This window comes from Megalobrama amblycephala, linkage group LG4, assembly GCF_018812025.1.
Source record: "Megalobrama amblycephala isolate DHTTF-2021 linkage group LG4, ASM1881202v1, whole genome shotgun sequence".
Lineage (NCBI taxonomy): Eukaryota > Metazoa > Chordata > Actinopteri > Cypriniformes > Xenocyprididae > Megalobrama > Megalobrama amblycephala.
This window is the reverse complement of record NC_063047.1, coordinates 27,547,273-27,573,358: the sequence shown is the minus strand read 5'-3', so window position 1 is coordinate 27,573,358 and position 26,086 is coordinate 27,547,273. Positions and strand designations below refer to the sequence as shown.

Sequence of the window (26,086 nt, the reverse complement as noted above, 5' to 3'; positions counted from 1 at the left end):
AGTTGTATTTCAGCTGATGTGTATTTTTAAAACTCAGCTCTGTTTGTTAAGTCTGTAAACCACATTGGTTTTAGCAATAGTATATATTAAAAAATATATATATAAAAAAAAATAATTGATGAAAGTTTAATGTACATGCAAATGTTATGTGATTCATTAAACAGTAACCACAATCAGTGATTAAAATGTGGCATTTAGCATCAAGCCACATTCAACTTTAACTTAGAAACTTTCCTTCATGTTCTAGGTTGTTTCTTCTGTTATAAACCTATTTAATACATGAAAAAGAAAAAAAAAATTACCTAAAAGTAGGTGCGTATATAAAACTAGGTGCATCGTTTTTCAGAATTTTTTTCAAAAAACCTGCAGGGAACTTACTGTTCGATGATATTGTTGAAAAAAAGGTGTAATGCCCTTTATTTTTTGCCTTGTGCCATGTGTTTTTGAGTCTGTGGTCCCTCACACCATGACATTCTTCAGAGGCTCAGATTAGACTTCCTCCAACCATAGAGTTCAAATCTCTAAAACCCTCAACTGCTCTTTAATGAAGGTGGACAGAAGGGCTCAGCACTCTAAAACTTCACACATTAAACTAATGGCACATGACAAACGGCCACATTTAGTGGATTTGCTACACTTCATCAGTGTATGTTAAGTTGTGGTTTTACACAGGATAACTCACCCTATACCTTTACTTTGGAAGTTTTTTTTTTGAGAATGGTTGTACATTTTATTTTTCATTTATGCATTTGGTTGATGCTTTTTTTTTTTTTTTTTTAAAGTAACTTTCCCCAAATTTTTTCTTATTGTATATTAACTGGTATATAAACACACCATATACATATATAAGGATTATTTGGCATACCAGTTAATATACAATCAGATAAAAATAAAAAAAATAAACATGACATCTTTCTAAATATCTGCATACACATGTTGATAGTGTTTTTTGTGAAACCATATACAGGCTCTTATATGCACCTAAAAGGTGGTTTTCATTTAGTTGAATGGTGTTACGATGTAAGCTCTAAAGCGGGTCTCATACTATGAACTTAAAATCTGCAGGAAGGGATGAGGGATTTATTCGGAGTTGGTCCCTAGTGTTAGAGAAGCTTTGGAGGCTGCTTTGCATTTGCTGAAAGGGAAATGTACTCCCCTGCAAATATTTACTTGTGTGGGTGGGAAGTTTTTTTTTTCTTTTTTCTACCTCAAAGTTTAAACTGGGGCTTCAAATGGGGAGGAAAAAAAACGTTTATCAGTAACTATAGAGAAGCACATAATAGCACCATAAGTTCCATAGTTGAGTCGGCGCTTGCTGTGCCTCATGTTTGTAATGCCTAGAAGTAAAATCTTGTCTAATTTACTGCACTAATAAAAGACTACATTAAATTATATGACTCTGTCCTTTCTATGAATATTCCAAAATTATTGTGCAGAAGACAATACAGAAGCCACACAACTTCACTATTATAATGTTTATTTGCATTAAATGTTAGTTACTGCATTTTAAATGTCTGTACAGTGATCAGTTCCCTTTATAATCCATCAAAGTCAGTACAGTTGACAATATTACTGCATTCAGGAAAACACAGTTGCATCATATATGAAATTGAAAATGTTATAAAAAATATGATTGTATACACACAATTTCAGTTATTGCATCAGTGCATATTTAGCAGCATAGATTGCCAAAAGGCACATAGTAAGTGAAATAGGAGGTGAAAAAAAAACAGTAACTTAATTGAAATTATTCATAGAACAGAGTTTAAATTCATTTAAAAAATGAATTATGCAGTGGTTGTCCCTTGAGAATTAAGAAAATATGCTATTTCAAATGCTTTACTAACTCTAACTTTTTTGAACAGTAAAATGTGTATTGGACCCATGGTGAATTACAAATAAACCGTGGAAGTCAAGAGAGGTGCAAAGCAGCTTTCTTCTAGATCTGCTAATTGGTCTTCTACGTGCTGCAAAGGGATTAGAAACAAGCCGTATTGTTCATAGAGCAGATATATGGAATTTCATAATGAAAGTAACAATGCAGCCAGTCTACAACTCAAACTCCCAGTAGTGAGCGGAACTGCGTGATCGTGGTTAGTTTATCTTATACATACATGAGTACTTTTTTAAAACAATTGCAGGTTATAAAATATACTGTTAGATGGATTTATACTTGGCAAATTAACTGTGCTGGTACAATAACAGAAAGAACAATAAGTGCTTTCATTTTTCATTCATGCCAATATTCATAACAAAACAAAACAAAACAAAAAAAGTATATTGTCACACACCAAATATGTGCTTCATTCCATCTGAAGGCACCATGAGCAGCTGCGAGTTTTCAGTCCTATTGAGATTATCTATTGGCTGAATCGGTCACATGACCATCATACTCAAACTTCATGGCACTGGCAGACTGTTTCTGGAGTCACTGTTAACAAGAGAGAGCTGAAGGATCCTGCGTCTCCAACGCCCCACCACGGCCTCCCCTCGCTAAAGACGTTGGATGGATGCTGGTGACTTGGCTTTTCGATAGCAGTGGCATTTTCGTGCCTTCAAACATCTGTCCGTCCATTCTCAGAGGCTTCTCGGGAGGTTCCGCTGACACGAGAGGCTGTCGGTCTTCCTCTTCTGAGATTGCAAACACCGGTACCGTGACGTGGTCGTCCTCCACACTTGATACGTCACCTTGGTCCTGCTGCTGGCTGGAAGGGGCACCGCTGGTGTCAGAGAGCATGTCTGAGGTTGTAATTCCATTCGCTTGTGGTTTGGAGGACTCGGATGCGCCAGAGAGCAGGCCAAAGCATGGGGTGTTGAAACGGGTGCGTCGGAGGTTGCTGGTGGAGTTGAGCCGTCGCTGGCGCTGGGCAGGTAGAGTCAGGGGGTACGAGGCATTGCTCATGAAGGAGTCGGAGTGGCAGCCGTTGGCAGGACTACGAAGAGGGGCATCAGAAAGGACTTTTCCCCTTCCAGTGTCTGTTGTTGTGCTTGGGAGTCCCTGAGTGCACATTGTCAAAGTAAAAAAAAAAAAGACAAACTTGAACTTTATCTATTCTAAAAAATACAACCACAACAAAAACAAATTTTCTTTCCTGTGTTGACATTTCCTATTAAAACAGGATGTTTGAAGTAATGAGAAACATTGAAAGGCACTTCAAAATAATTAGATTACATTTTTTATTGGTAGCAGCTATTTTGCACTAAGTGAAAATAGCATATTTTCTTACCAATATGCTATTTACTTTACGTGAAAATAGTGATATATTCTATTTACACTATAAAAGTAGCAGTATAAAAGTGCAAATAGTTGTTAGAAGCTTTTTATACTAATAAATTGTGGCAGATACTATTTGCACCTCAGTATTGTTATACATTAACCAGATGCAATAATAACAGTGTAAATTATATTTACTAAAATTATTAAATGGACGCCACCTTATTAGGACAAAAAAAGCCGTCCCTGCACTTACCCCTAACCCTACCCGATAAATACTTTATTATTAAACACTCGTTAGGCACTTTATGTTCACTTTTTAAAATATTTCCTTCATTTTAATTGAAAATAAATACCTTTCCTATCTGATATGTGATGGGAAAAGGGAGAAGAGTGAGTTTGGCAAAAGGCAGATTCGAACTCGGGTCGATCGCATCAAAAGCTACTTCCACGTACCATTCTCCCTACGGCCTAGGTCACTGCAGACATTGAGTGACATGCGTCCTTTTTAATCTTGTGTGGCCTAACCAGACATTGGTGGGTGGAGTTAGTGTAGTTCCTTTGCCAACAAGACAGGCTATTTACACTCGGTGTAAATAGAAACTCTGTTTTTTATTTTTATGTTCTGACCATAGATTTATATTTAAACCTTAAAGCTTTTACTTTGTCTTTCATTTTAATCCTTCACACGATGTACATTCCAGGTTTGTGATGATAACATTAATAATACTTGGAAGTTATAGTTCGCAAAATACAAAATAATTTGTAAAATTCAGCTTTGCCTTCACAGAAATAAATTTTTATTTTTAAAATATTTAAGTATAAAACAAGTTACTTTAAAATGTATTTCACAGTTTTACTGTACTTTTAATCAGTATTGATGAACATAAGACACTTCTAAGTATACCTTACAGCATGAAAAACAAACAAACAAACAAACAAAAAACAATTGATTTTTTTCTTTTTCTTTTTTTTTTTCCCACCTATGCTTGCATACTTGAATGAAACAAAAAGTGAAAAAATAATGATGAATGTTCTTCATCATTTTGTCATCATGGATTGGTAAGATTTTTAAATGTTTTTTGAAACAGTAAGGGCCGGTTCACACTGTTAAAAATGCAAGATGCAGGTCAGTGGAACGAAAAAAGTGCAAGGTCCAGAGATGCGTTTTTTTAAAGGTGCCCTAGAATTAAATATGAATTTATATTGGCATTGTTAAATAACAAGAGTTCAGTACATGGAAATGACATACAGTGAGTCTCAAACATTGTTTCCTCCTTCTTATATAAATCTCATTTGTTTAAAAGACCTCAGAAGAAGGCGAATCTCAACATAACACAGACTGTTACGTAACAGTCGGGATCATTAATATGTACGACCCCAATATTTGCATATGCCAGTCCATGTTAAAGGCATTACACAAGGGCAGGCAGTATTAACGTCTGGATCTGTGCACAGCTGAATCATCAGACTAGGTGAGCAAGCAAGAACAATAGCGAAAAATGGCAGATGGAGCGATAATAACTGACATGATCCATGATAACATGATATTTTTAGTGATATTTGTAAACTGTCTTTCTATCTTAAAGTTACCATCGTTTCTTACTGTATCCATGGAGACAAGTGCCGTCGTTATTTTCATTATTAAACACTTGCAGTCTGTATAATGCATAAACACAACTTCATTCTTTATAAATCTCTCCAACAGTGTAGCATTAGCCGTTAGCCACGGATCACAGCCTCAAATTCATTCAGAATCAAATGTAAACATCCAAATAAATACAATACTTGCATAATCCGATGTATGCATGCAGTATGCATGACGAACACTTTGTAAAGATCCATTTTGAGGGTTATATTAGCAGCGTGAAATTTGTTTATGCAACGATAGAGTCGAGAGCTCGGGAGGGGGCGGAGAGCGCGAGCAATTAAAGGGGCTGCTGCCTGAATCGGCGCATTTCTAATTATGCCCCAAAATAGGCAGTTAAAAAAAATTAATTTAAAAAAAATCTAATTTTGAGCTGAAACTTCACAGACACATTCAGGGGACACCTTAGACTTATATTACATCTTGTAAAAAAACGTTCGATGGCACCTTTAAAGTTGAACTTATTTTAACTTGAGTGACTCATAAACAAGACGTGAGCGCAACAGTTAAAGACGTCTGTCTATCACATGTTTACATTGATAAACAATGGAAAAGTAGCACAGTGGAATGGAAAAACGCATTCTGTGTGAACGCATTTATTGGTCCGAATGATAGGTTGTCAATCTAACAAATTTGTACTGTCGATTGATTTGACTAAAAAAACAATTTCTATAAATATCTCACTAATGAAATTTTAATCATAGGCCTTATGTGTCATTACTCACACTGTCCACCAGCTTGGTGAAAGGGCTGTTTGCATTCCAGCTGCACCATTTCTTATGGAGTTGAGGAAGAGGAGGAAGAAGATCCTGGAAGGTTCGGACACTCCATGCTCGTGGTCGTGCGCTGTTTGTCGATCCAGTCTGGCTGCTCTTTGTCACAGTAGGCTGTGCTGGATCTGGAGTCGGCCAGTCGAAAAGGCGGCTGGGTCCCGTGTCACTGTGTCTCAGGAAACGCTCTCGTTGCTACAAAAGAGAGAACAAATTTAGAAGATGAAGATTCTTTAGAACTGAGAACCCTATAAAAACCCTCTATGGTGGAACGAATACTTGATACGCACTCTTAATTCCTTAGATTACTACTCGTCAGGCACTTTAGATAGTGTACTATATTATTTTATATTATCTTATATCAAAATAAAAATATATTACATTAATACATTTAAAATGGATAAACTTTGAGCGCCAAATCAGCACATTGGAATGTTATGTGAAGGATCATGTGACACTGAATACTGGAGTAATGATGCTGAAAATTCAGCTTCTTTGCAGGAATACGTGTTAAATTGTGTTTACCACTTTCATCAAAATGGAATTCTCACAAGAGGTATTATCAAATATTTGAGGAAACGGAAATCCATTAACATTGTACAACATAATCTGTAATACCACTATAATTAGCTTGATATTACAATTAATTAGTCAGGAAAGTGGCTTACAAATTTCACACATTGGACTCATTCTGAAACAAAGTAGTTTGGGCTTCATTAAATGGTCAAAATCACTGACTCTAAATTACTTGAAATTATATTTTCTAATGAATAAACTTGCATTAGTGTAAATGAACTAATAAATGTGGGACTTTGGCTTTCAGTGCCAAAGTATGAACCTGCTGAAGTCAGTGAAGCTATATCCAGAGAGACCAACTGTTGCTTTAGGAGTTGCTTTAGTAGGATTAAAAAGGATTTTTCCCGTTCTCTTGAGCGGTTTCAGACGCCGTGGCAGAGACAGTAATCTAAATGGGGTCCACGTCAAGCAAAGACCTCCAAATGTGTCAGTCAGCTGTTAAATGGACATGTGTGGCGTGTGGGCGAGTATCAGAAGGGGTTTTCTCATCAGTAGGAGTTTGACAGTCCTCACACATGATCTCTTCAGCTCCCCATGTCTAGACGAGTATTATGCAGGGTTTAATCTTGAGCTGTTCTGGATTTGTTCCATAAATTAACCAAGACAATACCAAATTGTCTGGCTTTGGGCAAAGGCAAAAACAAATAAGGATAAAGAAACTATAGCGCCAAACAGTTAGCAGGAACCCAGCAGGAACCCAGCCGGACACCACAGAGACGCAGGTTTCTGATTCTTCTCAAACCTCCTTGGATGAACACACAGCTTGGCAAATTTTTCATGCCACATTTCAGAGCCAAAGCAGCATGGACCACACACACACACACACACACACACACACAGAACTGGAGCTGGGAAATTGGCTACAGACGTATAGCATTCATTAGTCAGAGCTATTAGCGGGCCAGCTCGCCCTCCGGCTGCCAGAGCCTCTGCGTCCCAGCAGCCTCTAGTGAAGAGCTACTTCTCTGCCCCTCATCCAGCACATCATCACACACCATGAAGCTTGGCCTCCATCAGTGTACTACACTGCACCAGCTATTCATGCTGAAAACAATTCAGTGTCATGAAGAACACTTGAAACTACCAAACAAAAGTAAACAGATAGTGTCAAACAGTTCCAGTACTAAGAGAGCAATGAAAGCACCATTTTAAAAAATATTAAATATATCAGAGTGATCTTCAAAAGTATTTGGACTCTTTGCATTCGACAACAAACTTATCAAAGCAGGTGGCATCTGAAAAAAAAAGTGCACAAGTTATTTATTCAAAACTAACTTTACTTTTTTTAATCACTTATTCATTCATTCAATTTATTTTGGGATTTCAGTGGATTAATAAGGTCATTTTCCTGAAGTTCAGTCACACAGCGTCTAATGGAGAAAGTCTGAAAACTACTCTGCTGAAAAAAATGATTGTCATCCTCTGATTACTGCATTATTTTAAATAGGAAAAAAATTAAATAAACAGTAATAAAGATGAGAATGAAAAATAAATAAAAATAAGACAAACCTTAAAATGGAAAATATTTGTAGACACAGAAATATACAAATGTAATAAGAAATATAAAAATAATAATAAAAAAAAAATGATGATGCTGAAAATTCAGTTTTGCCATCACAGGAATAAATTACATTTTAAAAGATAGTAAAAATAGAAAAGAGTTATTTTAAAAATATTGCAAAAATATTTATAAATATATTTTTGATCAAATAAATGCAGCCTTGGTGAGCAGAAGGGACTTCTTTCAAAAACAGTGAAAAATCTTACCAACCCCAAACTTCTGAATGATAATGTATATGCAAAATATATCAAAGTTTCTCATCTATTTCTAGATGTAGAAAATGCAGAAGAAGAATCAGATACTCACAGTGTGTGGAGAGAAGGGCAGTTGGGCTGAGCTGGGTGTAGAGGCGATGACAAAAACCTCATCTGTGCCCAGCTCTAATTCGGTAAGACCACTGGAGAACAGCTGCAGATCACCCTTCTCTGACATGTCACAAGCTTCAGAGCACAACACAGTGAACATGTGGAATGACATATTTAGAAAATTAATGTAAACACTTCAGTTTAACAAGTATATAACAAGCTAAATAACTGTTTACATTTGTCATGGTGCCAAAAAAAAAAAAAAAAAAAAAAAGCTGAGTGACTCAATGATTATTTGAAGGTTAAATGGAATGAGTTCTCTAGCTGGTACAATTGGACTAAACTAAAGAGAGGGGGATTTTCTGATTTAGAGTTTAGTATAAAGCCAGTGTAAGTATCCCTTACTGCATAATATTCTCAACCTCCCATTAAGATAAAGTGACTTCATACATTTGTGTTTAGGAAATATACATGGCTCAGCCCAAATAAATTAGTTTTTTCTTCTTGTACTCCATTTCATTTGAAAAGGTTACTGTTGAACTTTAACAAAATCATATTGTCCCTCCTTAAGTCACACAAGTCATCAACAAATACAGGTTTAACGGCTAGATCCACATGTTTAGGACTGGGAGTAATAGACATTTAACATTAATACTAATGATACTTATTGCAATTCGTTTTTTTATTATTATTATTGAACACTAAACTATGGAATCTTGTTTCCGTCACGGAATAAAACAATTTAAAAGATAATTGCAACTTTTTATCTCACAATTGCGACCTTATTTCACGCAATTCTGATTTTATAACTAGAAATTTCAAGTTTACATCATGGAATTCTGACTTTATTTATAAATTTATCACTAAATTTATGTCACGCAATTTTGAGAAAAAAGTAATTCGCAATTGAGAAAAAAGAATTGTGAGATAAAAAAAGTCACAATTACCTTTTTATTTTTTATTCAGTGGCGGAAACGAGCTTCCATACTAAACAGAATTATATCAAAAGTTCCATCTGTGATTTATTTTCTGATTTTATATTAGTTGTAAATGGGGACACAAATGGTGCAGTTTCCAGAGAAATAGAAAAAACTCACACATAATTTTCATATTATTTTTTCACATATAATTTTGCATGAAAAAGAATGAAATGCACCTTGTTGTTTCTAGTGAAACATATAAAAAAATTGGCATTGTATTGCTTCAAATGCAGTTATTTCCAGGTGGTTTAAATACAGAAGGAAACTCATATTTCAGCAAGCTACACCCTAATGGAGCTCTGGTAGTCTTGCAGTATTGTTCTTGAATTTCAGTAATTTAGCCTTTTATCTGTTCCTAGAAGAGCCAAATTATTCTCAAATGTATGGGTTCAGATAGGGGACAAATGAACTCAACAGCTTTACCGAAAGGAACCCAGTGACCCTTAAGTTCACTTCATCTGACAACATCAATGAAGAAAACAATAAATCTGGGGGAAAGAGAAGGAGAGAGAGAGAGAGAAAGCGAGATCGATTCATGGACTGAGGGAGTGATATGGAAGGGAAAATAAAATGAGGATGTAGACACATGACAATGAAATACTAAGCACCTGTATGGGACAGACCACGGTTGAGGGAATGGTTGTTGTTGTCGTTCACTGTACCCAGCTGCTGCTCTAAGTGATTAGGAGAAACCATCTGCAGTTCACTCACATCTGCCGCTGAATTTAGCACTCCTTCTGGAACCTACAACACAATACCTCGCATTATTTCTACATAAACAGGCAGGGTCCAAAATTAACACTTGCCAAGCACCAAATGACAGTACAAACTGAATACTCGCCACCAGCAGGCGCAGATTAACGCACAGGCTTGCCTAGGCTGCAGCCTAGGGGCCCTACATGTGCAGGGGCCCCGGACTGGATTTACTTCACCGCGAACAAAAAAAGACCCTCATTGGCCCATAAGAAAATACATAAGCAGGTGATTGGATAGATGTAACATCTGGGTCAAATCTGTCCAATCAGCAGCTGATCAAATCATGTCAATAATTTTCATTTATGTCATCGCTATAGCTAGACTGCATTGCGACAAATGTCCGAAATAAATTATGGTAGTGGTTAAAAGAAGGTTAAAGAAACAAGAAATATATCTATAGAAAGCTTGAAATGTCTACTTTTAATCAAACCAATTCAAATGGAAAATACATATTCTCAGATTATGTAATCCGTATGAAACATGCATATAGGCGCGTCTACTACTGCGGATATGACGAATCAGCATCTTCATCTTTGCAGCCGAAAACAGAAAACATTATCAAAAAAAATATAAAAATGTTTAGAAAATGTTTTTTCACTACACATTCATAATAATTACATCTGCCGGTGCGCTGTGGCAAGTTTTATGCGTGCGCTTGAGCGCTAATTAGGCCATGTATTAAATATTGGTTTATTATAAATTATTATGATTTTCAATTTCCCATTTTACCTATGTGGTGGTGGTAATTTTCTTACTGTGGTGGTCCACCAGTTGAAGGAATGTAGAAGAAAAACTGTAGTATTGGCTGTCTCAGTATGTGTGTGTATGCCAGTTAACCATATTTGCGTGTGGACCATGATGGCACTAAATACAGTTTTCCAGTAAAGCATAATGATTAAGCAGGGGCCTCACTCAAAGAGCAGCCTAGGGGCCACTGACCACTTTAATCTGCCCCTGGCCACCAGAAAGAAAATGAGTAAGAAAATCACTATGTGTATTCATGTTTTTGTGACAGAGATCAAGATTGCTTATCTAATTTTTAAGGAGGGAAAATGTACATAATTACATTTACATAATTACATAATATATATATTTTACACACACACACACACACACACACCAAAATACGATATATTATATATATATATATATATTTCATATTTTTACTTTACCTCTGAGCTGATGGAAGAGGAAGCATTGGCTCCTTTTGCACATAGTTTCGGTCTGGGAAAACAACAGAATCCCAAAAAAAATATTTTTATTATATTTTATTGTGTTTGTTTGTAAAAGGATAATCGACCCAAAAATGAAAATTCTGTCATTTACTCACCCTCAAGTTGTTCTAAACCTGTATGAATTGCGAAAAGAAGAATGTTGGTATTCAAACAGTTGCTGGTCCCCAATGACTTCCATAGTAGGAAAAAAAATATATACTATGGAAGTCAATGGGGGCCAGAAATTGTTTGGTTCCTTCTTTTAATTTCCACAGAACAAAGAAACTCATACAGGTTTGGAACAACTTGAGGGTAAGTAAATTACATAATTTTAATTTTTGGGTGAACAATCCCTTTAATTACTGTTATTGGTCATCAAGTGTTCTATTAAATGATTAGATGACTGTTTACTTCTCTCAGCTGAACGACATTCAAATATCTGCTATAAATTCTGGTAGGACACATGCCGAGAACTCATTTCTAATACGCTCACAGTAACCACTGTAATTTGGTAGGAGTAAGTTGCAGGGTGAACCGGAAATTTCATCTGTTTGATTTATGCTGTAAAATCGAATATAATTGCATTTTGTGCCTCTGAAGCCTAGGGAGGTCAGATCATCAGTAAAGAAATTTAATTTGCTGAAGAAATTCATAACCAGACAGAAATATTAGCACAATACCTCACAGGGAACAAGTGAAAATAACAGCCTCACTTGTTCATTATTAAAATAAATTATAAAATGAAATTAATAATAAAATTAAATTAAATAAAAGTTCAATATACTAAAAGAACTTTATACTTGAATACTTTTTACTTTTAATACTGTATACTAAAATGTATACTTGTGCATTTACACTGGGATATATTGGATTATTACAATATAACTGTAGGCAATTCTCCTATTTGATTAAGCAGAATGAATGGGATATATATATATATTCCTTGTAAACCCTTTATTATGATCCATAGCAATGGACTGTGTGATGTCAATAGTCTTTGGTGTTAGCTTGCACTACATGGTCACAGTGTGAAGTTCATAAGAAGCAAATGCCACTAAATAGCAAATGTGCTTTAAGTCTCTAAACAAACAAGGTATATTAAAATATTGCAATACATTTTGCACACAATTTTCTAATATATAAACAGGTCTGTATTGTTAAAAGCAAACGTTTGTTGGAAAGACTAAATTCTGCAAACATACAAGCAAACAAACAAATTGATTCCTTTTGTGACGATAAAATTTAGAAAGGGCCCTGTTTACACCTGTTATTAAAATATGTCTTCAATGTGATTGGATCACCCTAAATGTATGTTGATACGAGGTATAAACAGCACAGACAAACTGCTTCATTCAAGTTTCATAAATCAGTTCTGTGGGTGTCAAAAGTCACGCTGTTATTCCCACTTGGTCCAACAAAGAATGAATCTTACATGATGGATTCTTTGAAAAATCATGCTTGTGTTTTAACAAACAATTGAAACATCTTTATTCTCTATTCTAGCCTTTCTCTCGGCTTCTTATATTTCTTCCGCTTTCTTTTCTCTCTATTGTGTGACTGCACCTCGCTTTGGTGCATTTAGTTTAATGCCAGGTGCGGCACCATGAACATGCTCAGGTATGAATTGTGTTTTAACATCAAAGTGTTTGCGAAAAAGAAGAAGAAAGACTTGATTTGAGCTACCAACAATGGTGAAAAATACTTCCAGCTGTGTCAACACCAACTCATCTGACTTAAGTTGTCACGGACATGGTACTGTGTATGTGACAAATGACTAAGTGACTAGTGACTAATGTCTTTGCCACTTTTGTTCAGTTTAATGCATCATATAAAATCTCTCTGAATACAAGTATTAATGCATCTGAATAAAAGTATTAATTTCTTTAAAAAAAAAAAATCTTACTAACACCATTTGACACAGTAGTGTATATAAAATATTCAATTCACCCAGCAACTCTTAAGTCAGATATGTTTTGCATGGCTGCGATGTAATTTCAAAATCAACTACAAATAAATCTCTCCACCTGTAGAAGAAACCTCATTACCTGAAAATCACACAGAGGATGCCAGCAAGGGCCACAGCAAACACGACCGTTCCACTCACTGCACCAAGCAGTGCACCCGTTCTGCTGTCCGAGTTCAATACCGATCTCTGCTGTTGGGTTGTGGATGCCAGTGTTTGATTCTGATAATGGAAGAGAAGAGCGAAACCACGGCCCCAGTGGGTAGTGGTTATCAACTCCATGATGACCTCCACCATGTCATTGTCAGACCCAAACACCAACTGACTGCTAGAAGGGCGTCTAGAGCCGCAGAATCGGGAGGAGAAGGTGATGAGATCTGATATGTAGAGGACATCGTGAGGACAGGCATCAATCAAAGGTGGCTGGGTCTCAGGGCTCACAGCTTCATCCGTTTCTGTGGCTGTACGTGGACTTGTGGAGATCATCTCACTGGCTGCTCTCGATGCCTGAGGTGAAACAGAATTTCTGTCTTCAACTGGCTGCTCTCCGGATAATGGAAGAGACGGTTGTGGAGCCGAGGGGGAATCAGACAGCATTTTGGCAGAATTGGAAACTTTGGTCATCTCCATTTTGGTGGACTGCTCTTGGATAACCACTTGCTTGACCACCTCTCTGTGTGTGGACTGGGGTTCCTTACGACTCCCAAGGCTTTTTGATACCAGCGCGCCACCATCATTCGGTACCTCGTCCACTACGGTGGTGGTGTATCTCGCAAGATTGTTATGGCTCTCAAAGACATCAAAATCAAACATCTCCATGATTAACTGGTGACCAACAGGCACAAAGAACTGCCACACGCAGTGAGTTCCAGATGAATAGTTATATGGAAAGCCAGGTGACAGAATGAGGCCCTGCACATCCACAACATCCACCTTGGCTCCACAGTCAAAGTAAACCTAAAGACCAAAGATAAAAAGCATCAGATGCATTTCCACTGTCACAGCCTGGAACCAAACAGCATTGATACATGATTAATTATGATTACGAACAGGAACACAAGACAGGATGATATAATTTTTTTTCGATGATAGAATATGTTCTCCTAACTTAAAGACTACGCCAAATCAAAACCATACATACTTAATTTTTGGAGCAAATTCGTGATTTCTTTTTTTAACCAAACTTCCCGTTTCAACAAGTAACGATGGTTTGCAAACAGTGAGGCGGAGCCCTTAGCAGACACTAGGCTTGTTTGAGATGCGCCTAGCCTCGCCTGAGGTTCAGCCGAGAGTAGGCGGCTGCAGTTAGGGGAGGAGTGAAAAAAGTGCAGGCAAGACAAACAGTTCCCTGTTCTCGTAGTGGATCAGAACCTACGAGATCAAAGGCGGATATCGCGGGATTCACACTCGTGCGCTGTGTTGCTGATAAACTGGATGTAATTTAAGTTCTGTTGCTTTTATATGAAAATAAACATAATGAACAATACACCCAAAGTACTTGTTATTTATTTCCATTCGAAAGATGTGTGTATCAATCATTTTTACTTTAATTATAGACATGTTTTTATATATTTTTTTTTATAAATGACAACGTTCGCATAACCCATAGAGAGATCACTGTGTCAGAGAGTTTGGGAATATTCACACATTATTTTTACACATAAAAACATGATATTAGAGTTTTAAAATCAAACATTTTAAATCAGATCAATACATCAACGGTTGTTTAAGCCAATAAGCTTTAAGCTGTGTCGTCAGCAAGTCGTTTCCCATCGTGCTTTTGTTCAGCGCAGTCGGTGGAGAGCAACTGCGCTCGACTGCAGAATCCGACACGTCCGCCTCGCACTCGCGAGAGGTTTTTGACACACGTCGGCATGACATCAGAGCAAGGCGGCCCACCCTCGGACACATTTCTAACCGGCATGCATCTCGCGGTGATCACCGGTGATCGGTTCTGCGCAGAATTTGCTCATATCAAACAAGCCTATTCAAGGAGGTTTAAGATGACTTAAAATGATATAAGGTAAGACAAAACAAGCTTTAAAATAACCTAAAGTAACTAAAAATCTAAAATTTTAAATGTACCCCCTCACCAAAACCCATTTCCTTTGAAGAACCTGTGTTCCCACAGTCTTACAGTACTGTATGAGGTAGCTTATTTTGAAAAGCGTGATTTGTAGAGCTGGAAAAGTCATGTCAAATAATAAAGTGTTAAAGTGCCGTCAGCATTTTCTACCTTTTAGGTAGAAACTGAGGTATAAATATATATTTTTAAAAGTCCTTATCTAGCAAATCACAAACGACTGGAAGAGTCATGTAAATTGATTATTATATTGATTAAAAATAGGAGTGTTAATAGATTTAAATAAGTTTTGAAAAAATTAGGGCTAGGGGGCCTTCGAATAATTTTTCTGAACAATGAGGGCTTTTGAAGCCAAAAAGGTTGAGAAGCACAGATCTAGATACATCAAGCTGTACGATACAGTAAAAAAATAAGACATTTAGATAATAATCATCATATTGTACAAATTAGACATTCTTTTAACAAATAGTAAAATCTCCCTTGCGTGACACTATCTGCAATGCTTTTCATGTGGAGCCCAAGGAGTTGCATGGCATTTGTTGAGTGGTGCGTTGACTTTACAGCAGCACATTTAAAGATAGCTTTGCATGGTAGCAAAAGAAAGACTTAAATGGAAATTTCTGCAACACTTGAATTTAGATTAAGATAAACATGTTCAACATGTAAGAAAATTATAATACGCTTAATAGCAGTGGAGAATCAGCAGACTGTTCAAGATAATTCTTCCCAGAACCTGCACTCCAGGGGTTAACGCTACGGTCCTAAACATCTTAATAGGCCAGTGGTAGTTCTAGCATCAAAAGTTCAAGAGGATGGCACGAGTTCAACAAACCAACGGGAAAGTCTTTGGCACTGCTCGGTTCGTTCGATGCAGCATTAGACATCGGTAAACAATTTTGGCAGCTGTTCTTGGCCTGATGGTTAGTCTTTAGATGCTATAAAACTACATAAAGCATTGCCCTATTTTGATCGTTTCAGTGCAATAACAACAGACAGCTGCAAAAGAAACCCACGAGAAACAAAACTAAATGTTCTGTTCAGAAAATTAGCTTCGGTCTGCCTCTCCCTAACCTGAACTATTCAACCCTTCCTCCTTCGTCGGGTATCAAAGCTGGATATGCTGGCTGCTTTGCTAACCCCAGGGAGGTATTCCTTCAGACATGCTGTTCGTAATATCTCACAGGTGTGCAGGATGAGGGGACCTCGGTATAATTAAAGGCAGATGGGAATCAGGGCTAGACCACTCCAAACCAGACCTTGGCAGGGGCCTGTTTGTTTATTGGGCTTCCTGTTGGCACTGGTTCTGGACTGTGGGGTGGAATAAAAGAACTCCGAGACCTCAACAACGCCAGACAGGTAACAATCCTAGCCTCAGGTGACGGCATTATGCAGGACAAAATGTGAAATTAAAAAACGAGCTGGTTTATTTTTTAAAAGACACATTCCTAGTTTTATTGTGCTTAATATATTAGTCAACAAGAAATGTTTGTCTCCATAATCTTTCATCAAAATGTTAAAACATGCACTGCCTCTATGAAACTACTTTCCTTTTCGGCTGATATGAACAGACAAAAAAAAAATAAATTAGATTTTCTTTTGATTTTTAAAATCTTGTCTACAATGTATGCAGCATTTTAATGTTGGTTAATATAATAAAGGGGAACGACTTTAGAATACTGATCCTTCATTAATGAATATTATTTACTAATTTATTAATCAGAGTTTATTGTTAGTTAATAATGCATTAATCATTTGTTTCTGTGTAGTTATTCATTAATGAATGATCAGTATTCTAAATTGTTACCAATAAAGGTTGTAATAATTCTAACAAAAAAAAGGATAGATTTAAAAGACAATTGAGAAAACATTTCCTTTGGGATGCTCTTGAGGGATCCACATTTTACTATCCCAGAAGTTAGAGTCTTATCATTTTCATCCTCACCTTAATTGATTGCAAACTCCAAATCCAAACTCTTTTGATTTGCAGTGTATAATCAAAACAAAAAACATCTTTTTGGAGGACAAAGCAAAATCAATGCAAAAGTCATCTTAGGCTCCTTTTACACCTGGTATTAAGATGCGTTTTGGTCAATCGGATTACAAGTAGACGAGGCAAACACATACCCGTTTACACCTGGTGTTTTAATTCGTCTCTTTTGTCCACTTTCAACCACTTCTGTTCTGATTTCTTCGAGGGGAGGGTCTATGGTTGGGTAAATGTATAGGTTTTTTCAGATCTTTCAATCTAAAATAAGCTTGGGCAATTTACATATGAATGAGCAGGGAGATGATGGAAAAACATACGGAGAGCATCAGCTTTCGTTTCTGCTCTGACAGCCGCCAGACCACAGCGAACACGGCAAGTGCGAGTTAGAAATCAGGAATGGTGCGAGAACATTGTGCTTGGTATGTTTTCATCTTCAAACCAAACTTGGGTCTTCAGCCGACAAAGTTTAATGTTTATGCATTAGGTCAGTAGGAGGTCTTTCGTGGCTGTTCGAACACATTCGACCACATGAGTGTCCAAACTACATTTGTAACTCGATCGACTAAAATGCATGTGTAAACAGGGCCTTAAATGGACTAGGCCACAATAAACAATCTCAGCTTAACAAGGTCAAAGTCGTTTTCAACTTCATACTGCCTTGTTTCTTCTGTGTACACTTCTACCCTTGATTCTCAGCACATACTTTTCTCCATTCAGGCTGTTTATCAAACTCAGCTAACAGAGATCAGTTGGTCAAAGCCTCATGCCGTCCAGAGTTTACCTCAGGTTCATGTGCTACTACACTAATAATTGCATGCCTGACATTTGAGCCGGTCAAATGCCACTCGCTGCTGGGATGTAAAGTAAGCCGATTTCAGGTTAGCACAACAGTAAAGTTGAGCAATGCACATGAATATGAGAGACAGAGAACAAACTAAACTGGAACAAGAGGTGAAAAAAGGTTCAAGACAAGCATGTAGGGTTATTCCAAACAGAAATAGGGGAAATGCAATTGGTTAAGGTCCATGTTTCAGTGAAGTGTGCTGAAGAGGTTTGTGATTCAACCAAACCACCCAGATGCCCTTAGAAAACCATTTGGTTCAGCAAGTCCAACATAATCGTGTCTTTTTCCGAAAGACAACAAAAAAAGAAAACTTTGGCAGTGATTTGCGAGATTTTTGTAAGTACCTCCCTCTCTATTCGAACAAACAGAATTGGGTCATTACCGTGGCTCCACCATAATACTGGACTATCTGCTGGTTAGGGCAGTGTACCATGCATGGTAGACTTCACATGAATGGCGTCCAAAGTACCACAGTGTGGAATAGGAAATAGGACATTCTTATAATGCCAAACATCCCAGCTCTGTTACATCATCATCCCGCACTGGCATGGCGTAATTAGTAAAGTTGTCTTTTCTCCCACAGGGGACATTGGAAGGCTTCGCTGTTTGGTTAGATAGCATTTTAATGAAACGAGGGTAATAAGTACAGGCATTTACATAAGGTCCTGCTGGTTATCGTGCCCCAGTTGTGCTACATCAAAAGTAAAACCAACTATTATTTTAACTATCCATTGCAATTTCAAACGGCACAGCATGATCTAGAAAAATATGAAACACAAATGTAACAATGGAAAAAGAAAATGGCATGGAACCAGTCCACAAGAAATTAGGGCACCATGAACCCTGGAGGCAGATTATAGAAACACTATAAAGAGGAAGGTATAAAATAAGACTAGGTGATATGAGCATTTCTTCACGTGTAGCCTTCGCAAGTCCGGAAATGGCAATACGTGATAGCCATGGGGCTTTCCCATACAATCTAAATCCAGACACAGATATCGATGCAATGTATCAACTGTGCAAATCACAATTTGCTACAGTGATGCAAAACAAGGCAACATCTCTTATGATAAAATACAATAAAAATGTGATATTGTGAAATATTATTACAATTTAAAATAACTTTCTATTTGAATATATTTATTCGTAATTTATTCTTGTGATGCTGAATTATTAACAGCCATTACTCCAGTCTTCAGTGTCACATGATCCTTGAGAAATCATTCTAATATGCTGATTTGGTGCTTTAAGAAGCATTTCTTCCTATCAATTTTGAAAACAATTGCGTTTTTTAATATTTTTATGGAAACCTTGATACAGTGTTGTTTTTTCTTTGAAGAATAGAAAGTTCAAAAGAACAGCATTTCTTTGAAATAAAAATATTATGTAACATTATAAATGTCTGTACTGTTATTTTGGATCAATTTAATGTGCCCTTACTGAATAAAATTATTTTCTTTCTTTCTTTCTTTCTTTCTTTCTTTCTTTCTTTCTTTCTTTCTTTCTTTCTTTCTTTCTTTCTTTCTTTCAAAATCTTACCCCAAACTTTTGAACAGTAGTGTATATTATATATATATATATATATATATATATATATATTAGTTTATTATTATTATTATTATTATTATTATTATTATTATTATTATAATCCCATTATTTTACCCTTTTCTGTTAGTTTTATTCTATTTGAATTACATAATCTGTTCCTTCTTTAAACTGCTGATGCAACAGCAATTCTTGAGCTGAAAAACAAGCCTCCTGCACTTTTAACACCAACAAACTGTAGCTGACTCATTGAATGAGTGTGAGTAAAACAGTGCCAGATAAACTCACAGCTGTCGTAGGGAACAGCAGATTTCGCAGTAAGTGCTGCAATGTGAAAAACACCACGCTGAAACTTACTCTTGTATTTGATAGGTTACACACATCTGTCCCTTCATTCCCCCACACAGTAAACATGTCAGTTCATAACCTCTGTTCTTATTGTCAAAAATTAATTCTCTGCTTGTCTCACCAACATTATCTGTACTTAAAGGTTTTGAAGAGAGAAACGTGACTCTGTATGAAATGTGAGAAGTCAAATAAGCTAGTAAACTGAAAGTTTATATCTAGCACTTTTCCTGGTCTCTTTTGTACTGTAGAGTATTTTCACAACAGAAGTTTTAGAGATAATATGAGCTGACAATATGACTACTGAAATTGTGCAAGCAGAGAGCTTAAGTAAGCCCCTTTTGCCACACACACACACACACACACACACACACACACACACACACACACACACACACACACACACACACACACACACACACACACACACACACACACACACACACTCAAATGCACAAACACCCCTGCGAGTCCCCCATAAACATGCTATGGGCCCCTGTAAGGGGGCTGGGAGAGGAGCACAGCTATTTATTGGTTGTGAAAAGTGAGACTGTTCCAGGCACTATCAAGCCCAGAGCACAGAGAGCCTGTGATGATGTGTTACAACCGGTTACATCAGTCATAGCTTGCCACTGGACACTGAGGCCAGCAGGACAGGAAGATGACAATATTTCACAATAATTTTTTGATGAAAACAACAGTGGTAGCTGCTGCACAACACTTTACACTGCACACAGAAACAGATTTTACTTCATTAAGTAATAATGTAACTGAAACCAATGAATGAACACTAATAGTCAATAAAATGAATCCTCAAAAAGGATATGAAAAGTTGGTACAAGTTAACAGTAGTTCACTAAAAGTAAATGGAACCTACAACCAGTGAAACTGTAATGTTCTCAGTGCTCAATATTTATACTTTACATTTTATACTTTGCCAAAAATTGTATATATATATATATATATATATATATATATATATATATATATATATATATATATATATATATATATATATATATATATATATATATATATATATATATATATATATATATACACACGAAATACTGTGGAAGTGGAAATGCTGGTTTAAATCAGCCATATATGTTTGAACCAGAAACTAATTCAGAAGAAAAGGAGAAAGAGCGAATTAGAACAGAAATGCGTTTTATGTATTGCTCTTTACATCTGACACATAACGGTAATTGATATGATCAGCCTTTGTTTTGAGTATGTTATCAAACAGCTAAAAATGTGTTGCTAATTTTACACAAACCATATTCCCATTTGCCATCTCAGAGTCAGACAGCTGCCTTTTAAAAATCAGCATCCTTAGAAATGCTTTGAACAACTTAGAACGTCAGAGGAGAAAAGGCATATAGTTAATCATAACATCGTAATACACATCATACATAATTCACCCACTATATTGCTAAATGTACCTGATTTTTCATATCAGCAGAAAAAATATAACCTGGCTTCTCTTGAAACCCCCCTGCTTTGCTGCATAATTAATGATATGCTAAAGACCACCCGCACATTGATGGTTACAACATATTTGTGACCTAGAGAACAGGGGAGATTTCAAACATTGTTTTTGAGACTGTCTTTGGTTCACTGCAGTTAAGGAGAAAATACTCAGCAATGGTGTTGACTGATGAATTTACACATGGTTTGTCTTAAAGCATATTAAAGCTGCAGTCCGTAAGTTTTGCCTCTTTGTTGCCATCTCTGTTTGAAACCTGGAATTGCAGTTATTTGCGGAATTATCATCTTTACGTGGGATGTGGATCGGCACGGCTCCTCTCATGTTTGCTGTCAGTCACCACATTGGTGATACTGTACTTCAGAATAACAGATCCTATGTCTTGAAGTATGACCAAAATAAGAATTTTCACCAGAAATGTCATCTGAACAAGTAACTAACATGTCTGCCACTTTTGTTCTGACCAACTGAGGGGAAAAGCATAAATGGCGCTGTCAATGGTGAATAAATCTAACGATCACTTTGCTCAGATCACGCCAAACCACGCAAATTATTATTATTGTTATACTTTGTTCTCAAATTGTTAATATGTTAACAACATCAGCATTGCGTGACTGTGTATTTAGTGTATATTAGCGTTACTTGTAGATTTACATTTCTGTAGCCACTCCGCAGTCCAAAGTCTTTTGCTTTTGACTTCGGGTGAATCTCCAGTTGTCACTGATGACTGTCATTTAGACCTTTCTGGATTACAATCCGCCATCAAAATAATAAGTGTAATTATTCCAGCTGCTGTGAGAAAACGTTATATAAATGATCCACTACCAGTAGCGTCCTCACATATAGCCTACTAGCTGGGACTCATTCTTTCTGTTTACAGACGTGACGTAATGACACAAAGACGAATGGCTGCATGCTCGAATTTCCCGTAGAAACCCACCAGTACAGATTTTATTATAAAACATTATAACAAGCTTACCATTGTGAATCGGGCTAAGGTAAGGAGATAGTTTTGAACACTGGCTGATTATGTAATTGCTCAAAAATTGATTTTGGATCATTTTTAACCAAAAAAAACCCCCGTTACAGACAGCAGATTTTAAAACACCACATAGACATATAAACAACATTAAAAACTTGATTTTCACCATAGGGGGTCTTCAAATGTAACGTACATATTAAAATTAAATACTATTACATTAATTACATTTTCAAATTAAAAATCATCCAAGATTATTTTGATTCAAATGTAATTTATGTAATTATTTTTTATTATTTATAAGTTATTTTGTATTTTTTTTCTTCTGGAAAGTACAAATTTATAATTATTAATTACATATTTATAGTTTATAACCTAGATATAGTTCACTTATTTTGCACTTAATAGGAGCATGCATTATAATTATAAAATTATGTTTAAAATAGTTAAATATGGAGTACATCATTTCAGGACACTGTTGTGGCAATTACACAAATGTGCCAAATCAGTGATTTTTTTTTTTTCCCTCCAGATTTTTCCAGAGGCAGAGCAACCCTGAAAATGTTTATAATAGCTGTTTGCTCCCAGGCCATAGCTGTCACTGGAATAATTCTACTCTATTTCTTGTAGTCACTCTTCACAAATAACTCAAAACGGTTACTCTGAAATTTCCAAATTCACAAAGAATTTAGTCTGTTGGCCAGGAAATGCACATTAGTGGTTCGCTCCCATTAAAACTGTTATGAGTGGCTTTCTCCATTCTCAGGGGGCAGGGTGAAAATGTCAGAATTGTGTGGGTGTGATACAGCATTATTGGTGGGATGAGGTTGAATAATTGAGAGAAATCACTCACAGGAGCTGCAAATGCTCTGCATAGATATGTGAACACAAATACATGCAAGCCACACCAACTCAAGAATAAGAGCAATTCATTGTCCAAAATATTGATGACTTCTAGAGCAAGACCTGCATGAACACGCTGTCATTTGCTGAGATCAATTCCATGACAGTATCCAGTATCTTAACCTATATCTTAGATGATATATAATGAAGTTTTTCATTTTCATCTGATTGTGAGGGTCATGCAGCAAATTCCAAACTTGATTTGCACAGTTCTGAAAATCAAGTTAATTCAAGAGGACAAAGGAAGCATTTAGAGGGGCCAGATAATTGCAGAGACATTGAGGTGCACACACTCAGTAATTGAAGCTATGCACATCAACAATGCAATAAAGTCTTTGTTAACGGCTCAGGATTCTCAGAATTCAGAATTCACAAAGGAAAAGAGTCATGACTAAATCCGACAGTTTGTCACCTCATAAATAACCCTTATCCTTATGTGGCACGGTCGAGATGATTCAGACCTTTCCCACTAAAAAAAAAGAAAAAAGTGGGCTTCATAGTAAGGGATATACTGTATGCATCCCATCTTAAATTCCAAACCAATCTCATGGCAATTTGTACGTTTTTTACGAGGTGGCTAATTCGTACGAGAGAGGTCGTATGAATTCGTATGTTTGTCAAATTTGTATGAGTTGCCAAATTTGTATGAATTCATACGAATGACCTACCCCTAACTCCGCCCCTAAACCTTCCATCACGGGTTTAGACAAATCATATGAATTCGTATGAGTGAGGTCTTACGAATTTGTACGAATCAGCCACCTCGTAAAATAAGTATGAATTGGTCGTGAGAAAGCGTTGTTAATTCTGATATTTCTGACATAATTTACTCACTCTTTCTTCTGTGGAACATATTTAAGAATGTTGACTTGCTGACATTGACTTTGACTGTATGGATAAAAAAATTACTGAGAGAATATAATGTTTTATTGTGTGCCACAGAAGAAATAAACACTTAAAAGAGTTTTATGTTTTAAGGGGGTGTTTACACGACACCATTTTAAATTAAAAACGGGAAACAGTGTTTGGGGGCCTGAAAACAGTTTTCAAATTGCATGTTCTTGAAAATTATACTGCTATCATCTCTGTGTAAATTTGTGAAAACGGTGACACAAATTCATGCACATGGGTATTATGTTTTTAATCTGTAGGGGCATAGTGTTTCTTTACAAAGTGAAATCGCCAACTACTGGCCTGGCATGCATAATACAGCGTTGTTTGCCGTTTTTGCAGATCTGTGTGAATGAGGATTGTTTTGACAACAAACGCGAAGGAAAAACTTTTCTGTATTAGTATCTTTTTTATGTAAACATACCCTAAATGAGGGAAAATTACTCAGTGCACCTTTAAAAATTAAGATTAAAATAGTCTCATAAAGGGTCAGGCTCTATTTATCTCAGTATATGATACATTATCTCTCTCTTTTACTACTAAGTAAATCACATCCATGCCTGGGAAGGGAATAAGTACTGGTGAAAGACAGCACGTGGAATTGACCACAGAGCAATGTGTTTAATTGCATGAGTGGATCACGTTTTCCACAGGAATCTGGTAATCACCTCAAAAACACAATAAGCTTCTCCTCAACACATATTTCCCAAACTCTCTATTTCCTAGCATTGAGAAGCTACATAAACAGTGTACAGCCTTAGTGACGAGATCTGATAGAGTATGCAAAGGAGCTGAAGTGAAGGGAATATGAATGGCACAACATCAAAGGCCTTGCCATTTAGTTCTGATCTATGGCTGTACAAATAGCCAGGTCTGAGAAACCAGTCAAGAGTAAACTGCTAGTGACTGCAAGTGCTGTGACACTGAATGTCCATTTCTTTTTGTTTCATCAAATCTTTAACTCAATTCTTTCCTAAACAAAATTGGTCTGTTGTGACAATGAGACGATGCAATTATGTATTTAATAAAAAAAAAAAGTTTTCAAATATTAATAATATTTTAGAGTAAAACTGATTCACTAATATTCTAAACTACTAATGCAGATACTTGTGACAAAATTTCCAACAAGAATTGCAGCCTTGTAGTGTTTTTTTTTTCTTTTTTGCAATCTCTGTACTGTTACACCACATAATTTTTTTTTTTTTACTTTAAGCCCCACAAAAAAGTAAAGAACTGAAAACATTTTGATCATAGAAGATGCAATTATGTCATTTAATGTATTTTGGATAACTTAATAGATATTTACAAAAAAATGTTAATTTAATTTTCTATTTTTTCATTTATTTGTTTATGATTTGAGCTCACGGAACCATCTGATGCGGAACCGCTGGCCCGTGCTGAACTGACCCCGCTCAGCCCAAACTCTCTGCCAGAACCGACCCGGACCACACAACAAGCTGCTCCACATTTCATCACAACACCTTCCCCAAACTTCCGAATTAAATTTCCCTCAAACCAAGGGACGTAATATTTTGAAGTTGTTTTAACTTCTAGTTACATACTCCATATAGTGCACTATATAGTGCATACTATAATCCTTGCTGTAAACATTTTGACAAGCCGAAACAAACCGCAGACAAACAAAAGGGAGAGTGTGCAACTGCCACACACTTGTACTCACTTTTTGCGTAAAACATCCAGTCACCCACAGAAGGCAGACTGTCATGTACACCCCCGTCCTTGTCAGTCCGCGAAGCCCCATTTTAGTCACTTCAGCTCGGCCAGAGACGCACACAGGACTCGTCCTCTCCCTCTCTCCATTCACCTGAGGGAACGCGGTGGCGCGCCTTCATAAAGCGTGGACACGCACGCAGCAACAGCGGAGGTCTGGCGGTGCGCGTTCACGACTATTGCACAGATCAAATAGACATCAGCGGGGAGAGTGAGAGAGAGAATGGGAACACTTAATGCCATCGCACAATGCTTTAGGGAGTGGAATTACCTTTAATCTACGTCCTAAAATGCAAGAGATT

General features: G+C 36.6%; 1 protein-coding gene across 1 annotated transcript; it reads right to left on the bottom strand.

The window, feature by feature from the left end:
• Window positions 1-1,460: 1,460 nt before the first annotated feature.
• si:dkey-112e17.1 lies at window positions 1,461-25,975 on the bottom strand. Its single transcript, XM_048188676.1, has 7 exons — window positions 25,735-25,975; window positions 13,070-13,944; window positions 10,983-11,034; window positions 9,663-9,798; window positions 8,076-8,209; window positions 5,588-5,827; window positions 1,461-2,998 (listed from the first exon to the last, which is right to left on the bottom strand). Exons 1-7 carry the CDS (start codon window positions 25,813-25,815, stop codon window positions 2,435-2,437), a joined length of 2,082 nt encoding a protein of 693 aa, XP_048044633.1. The 5' UTR covers window positions 25,816-25,975; the 3' UTR covers window positions 1,461-2,434.
• Between the last annotated feature and the right edge of the window lie 111 nt (window positions 25,976-26,086).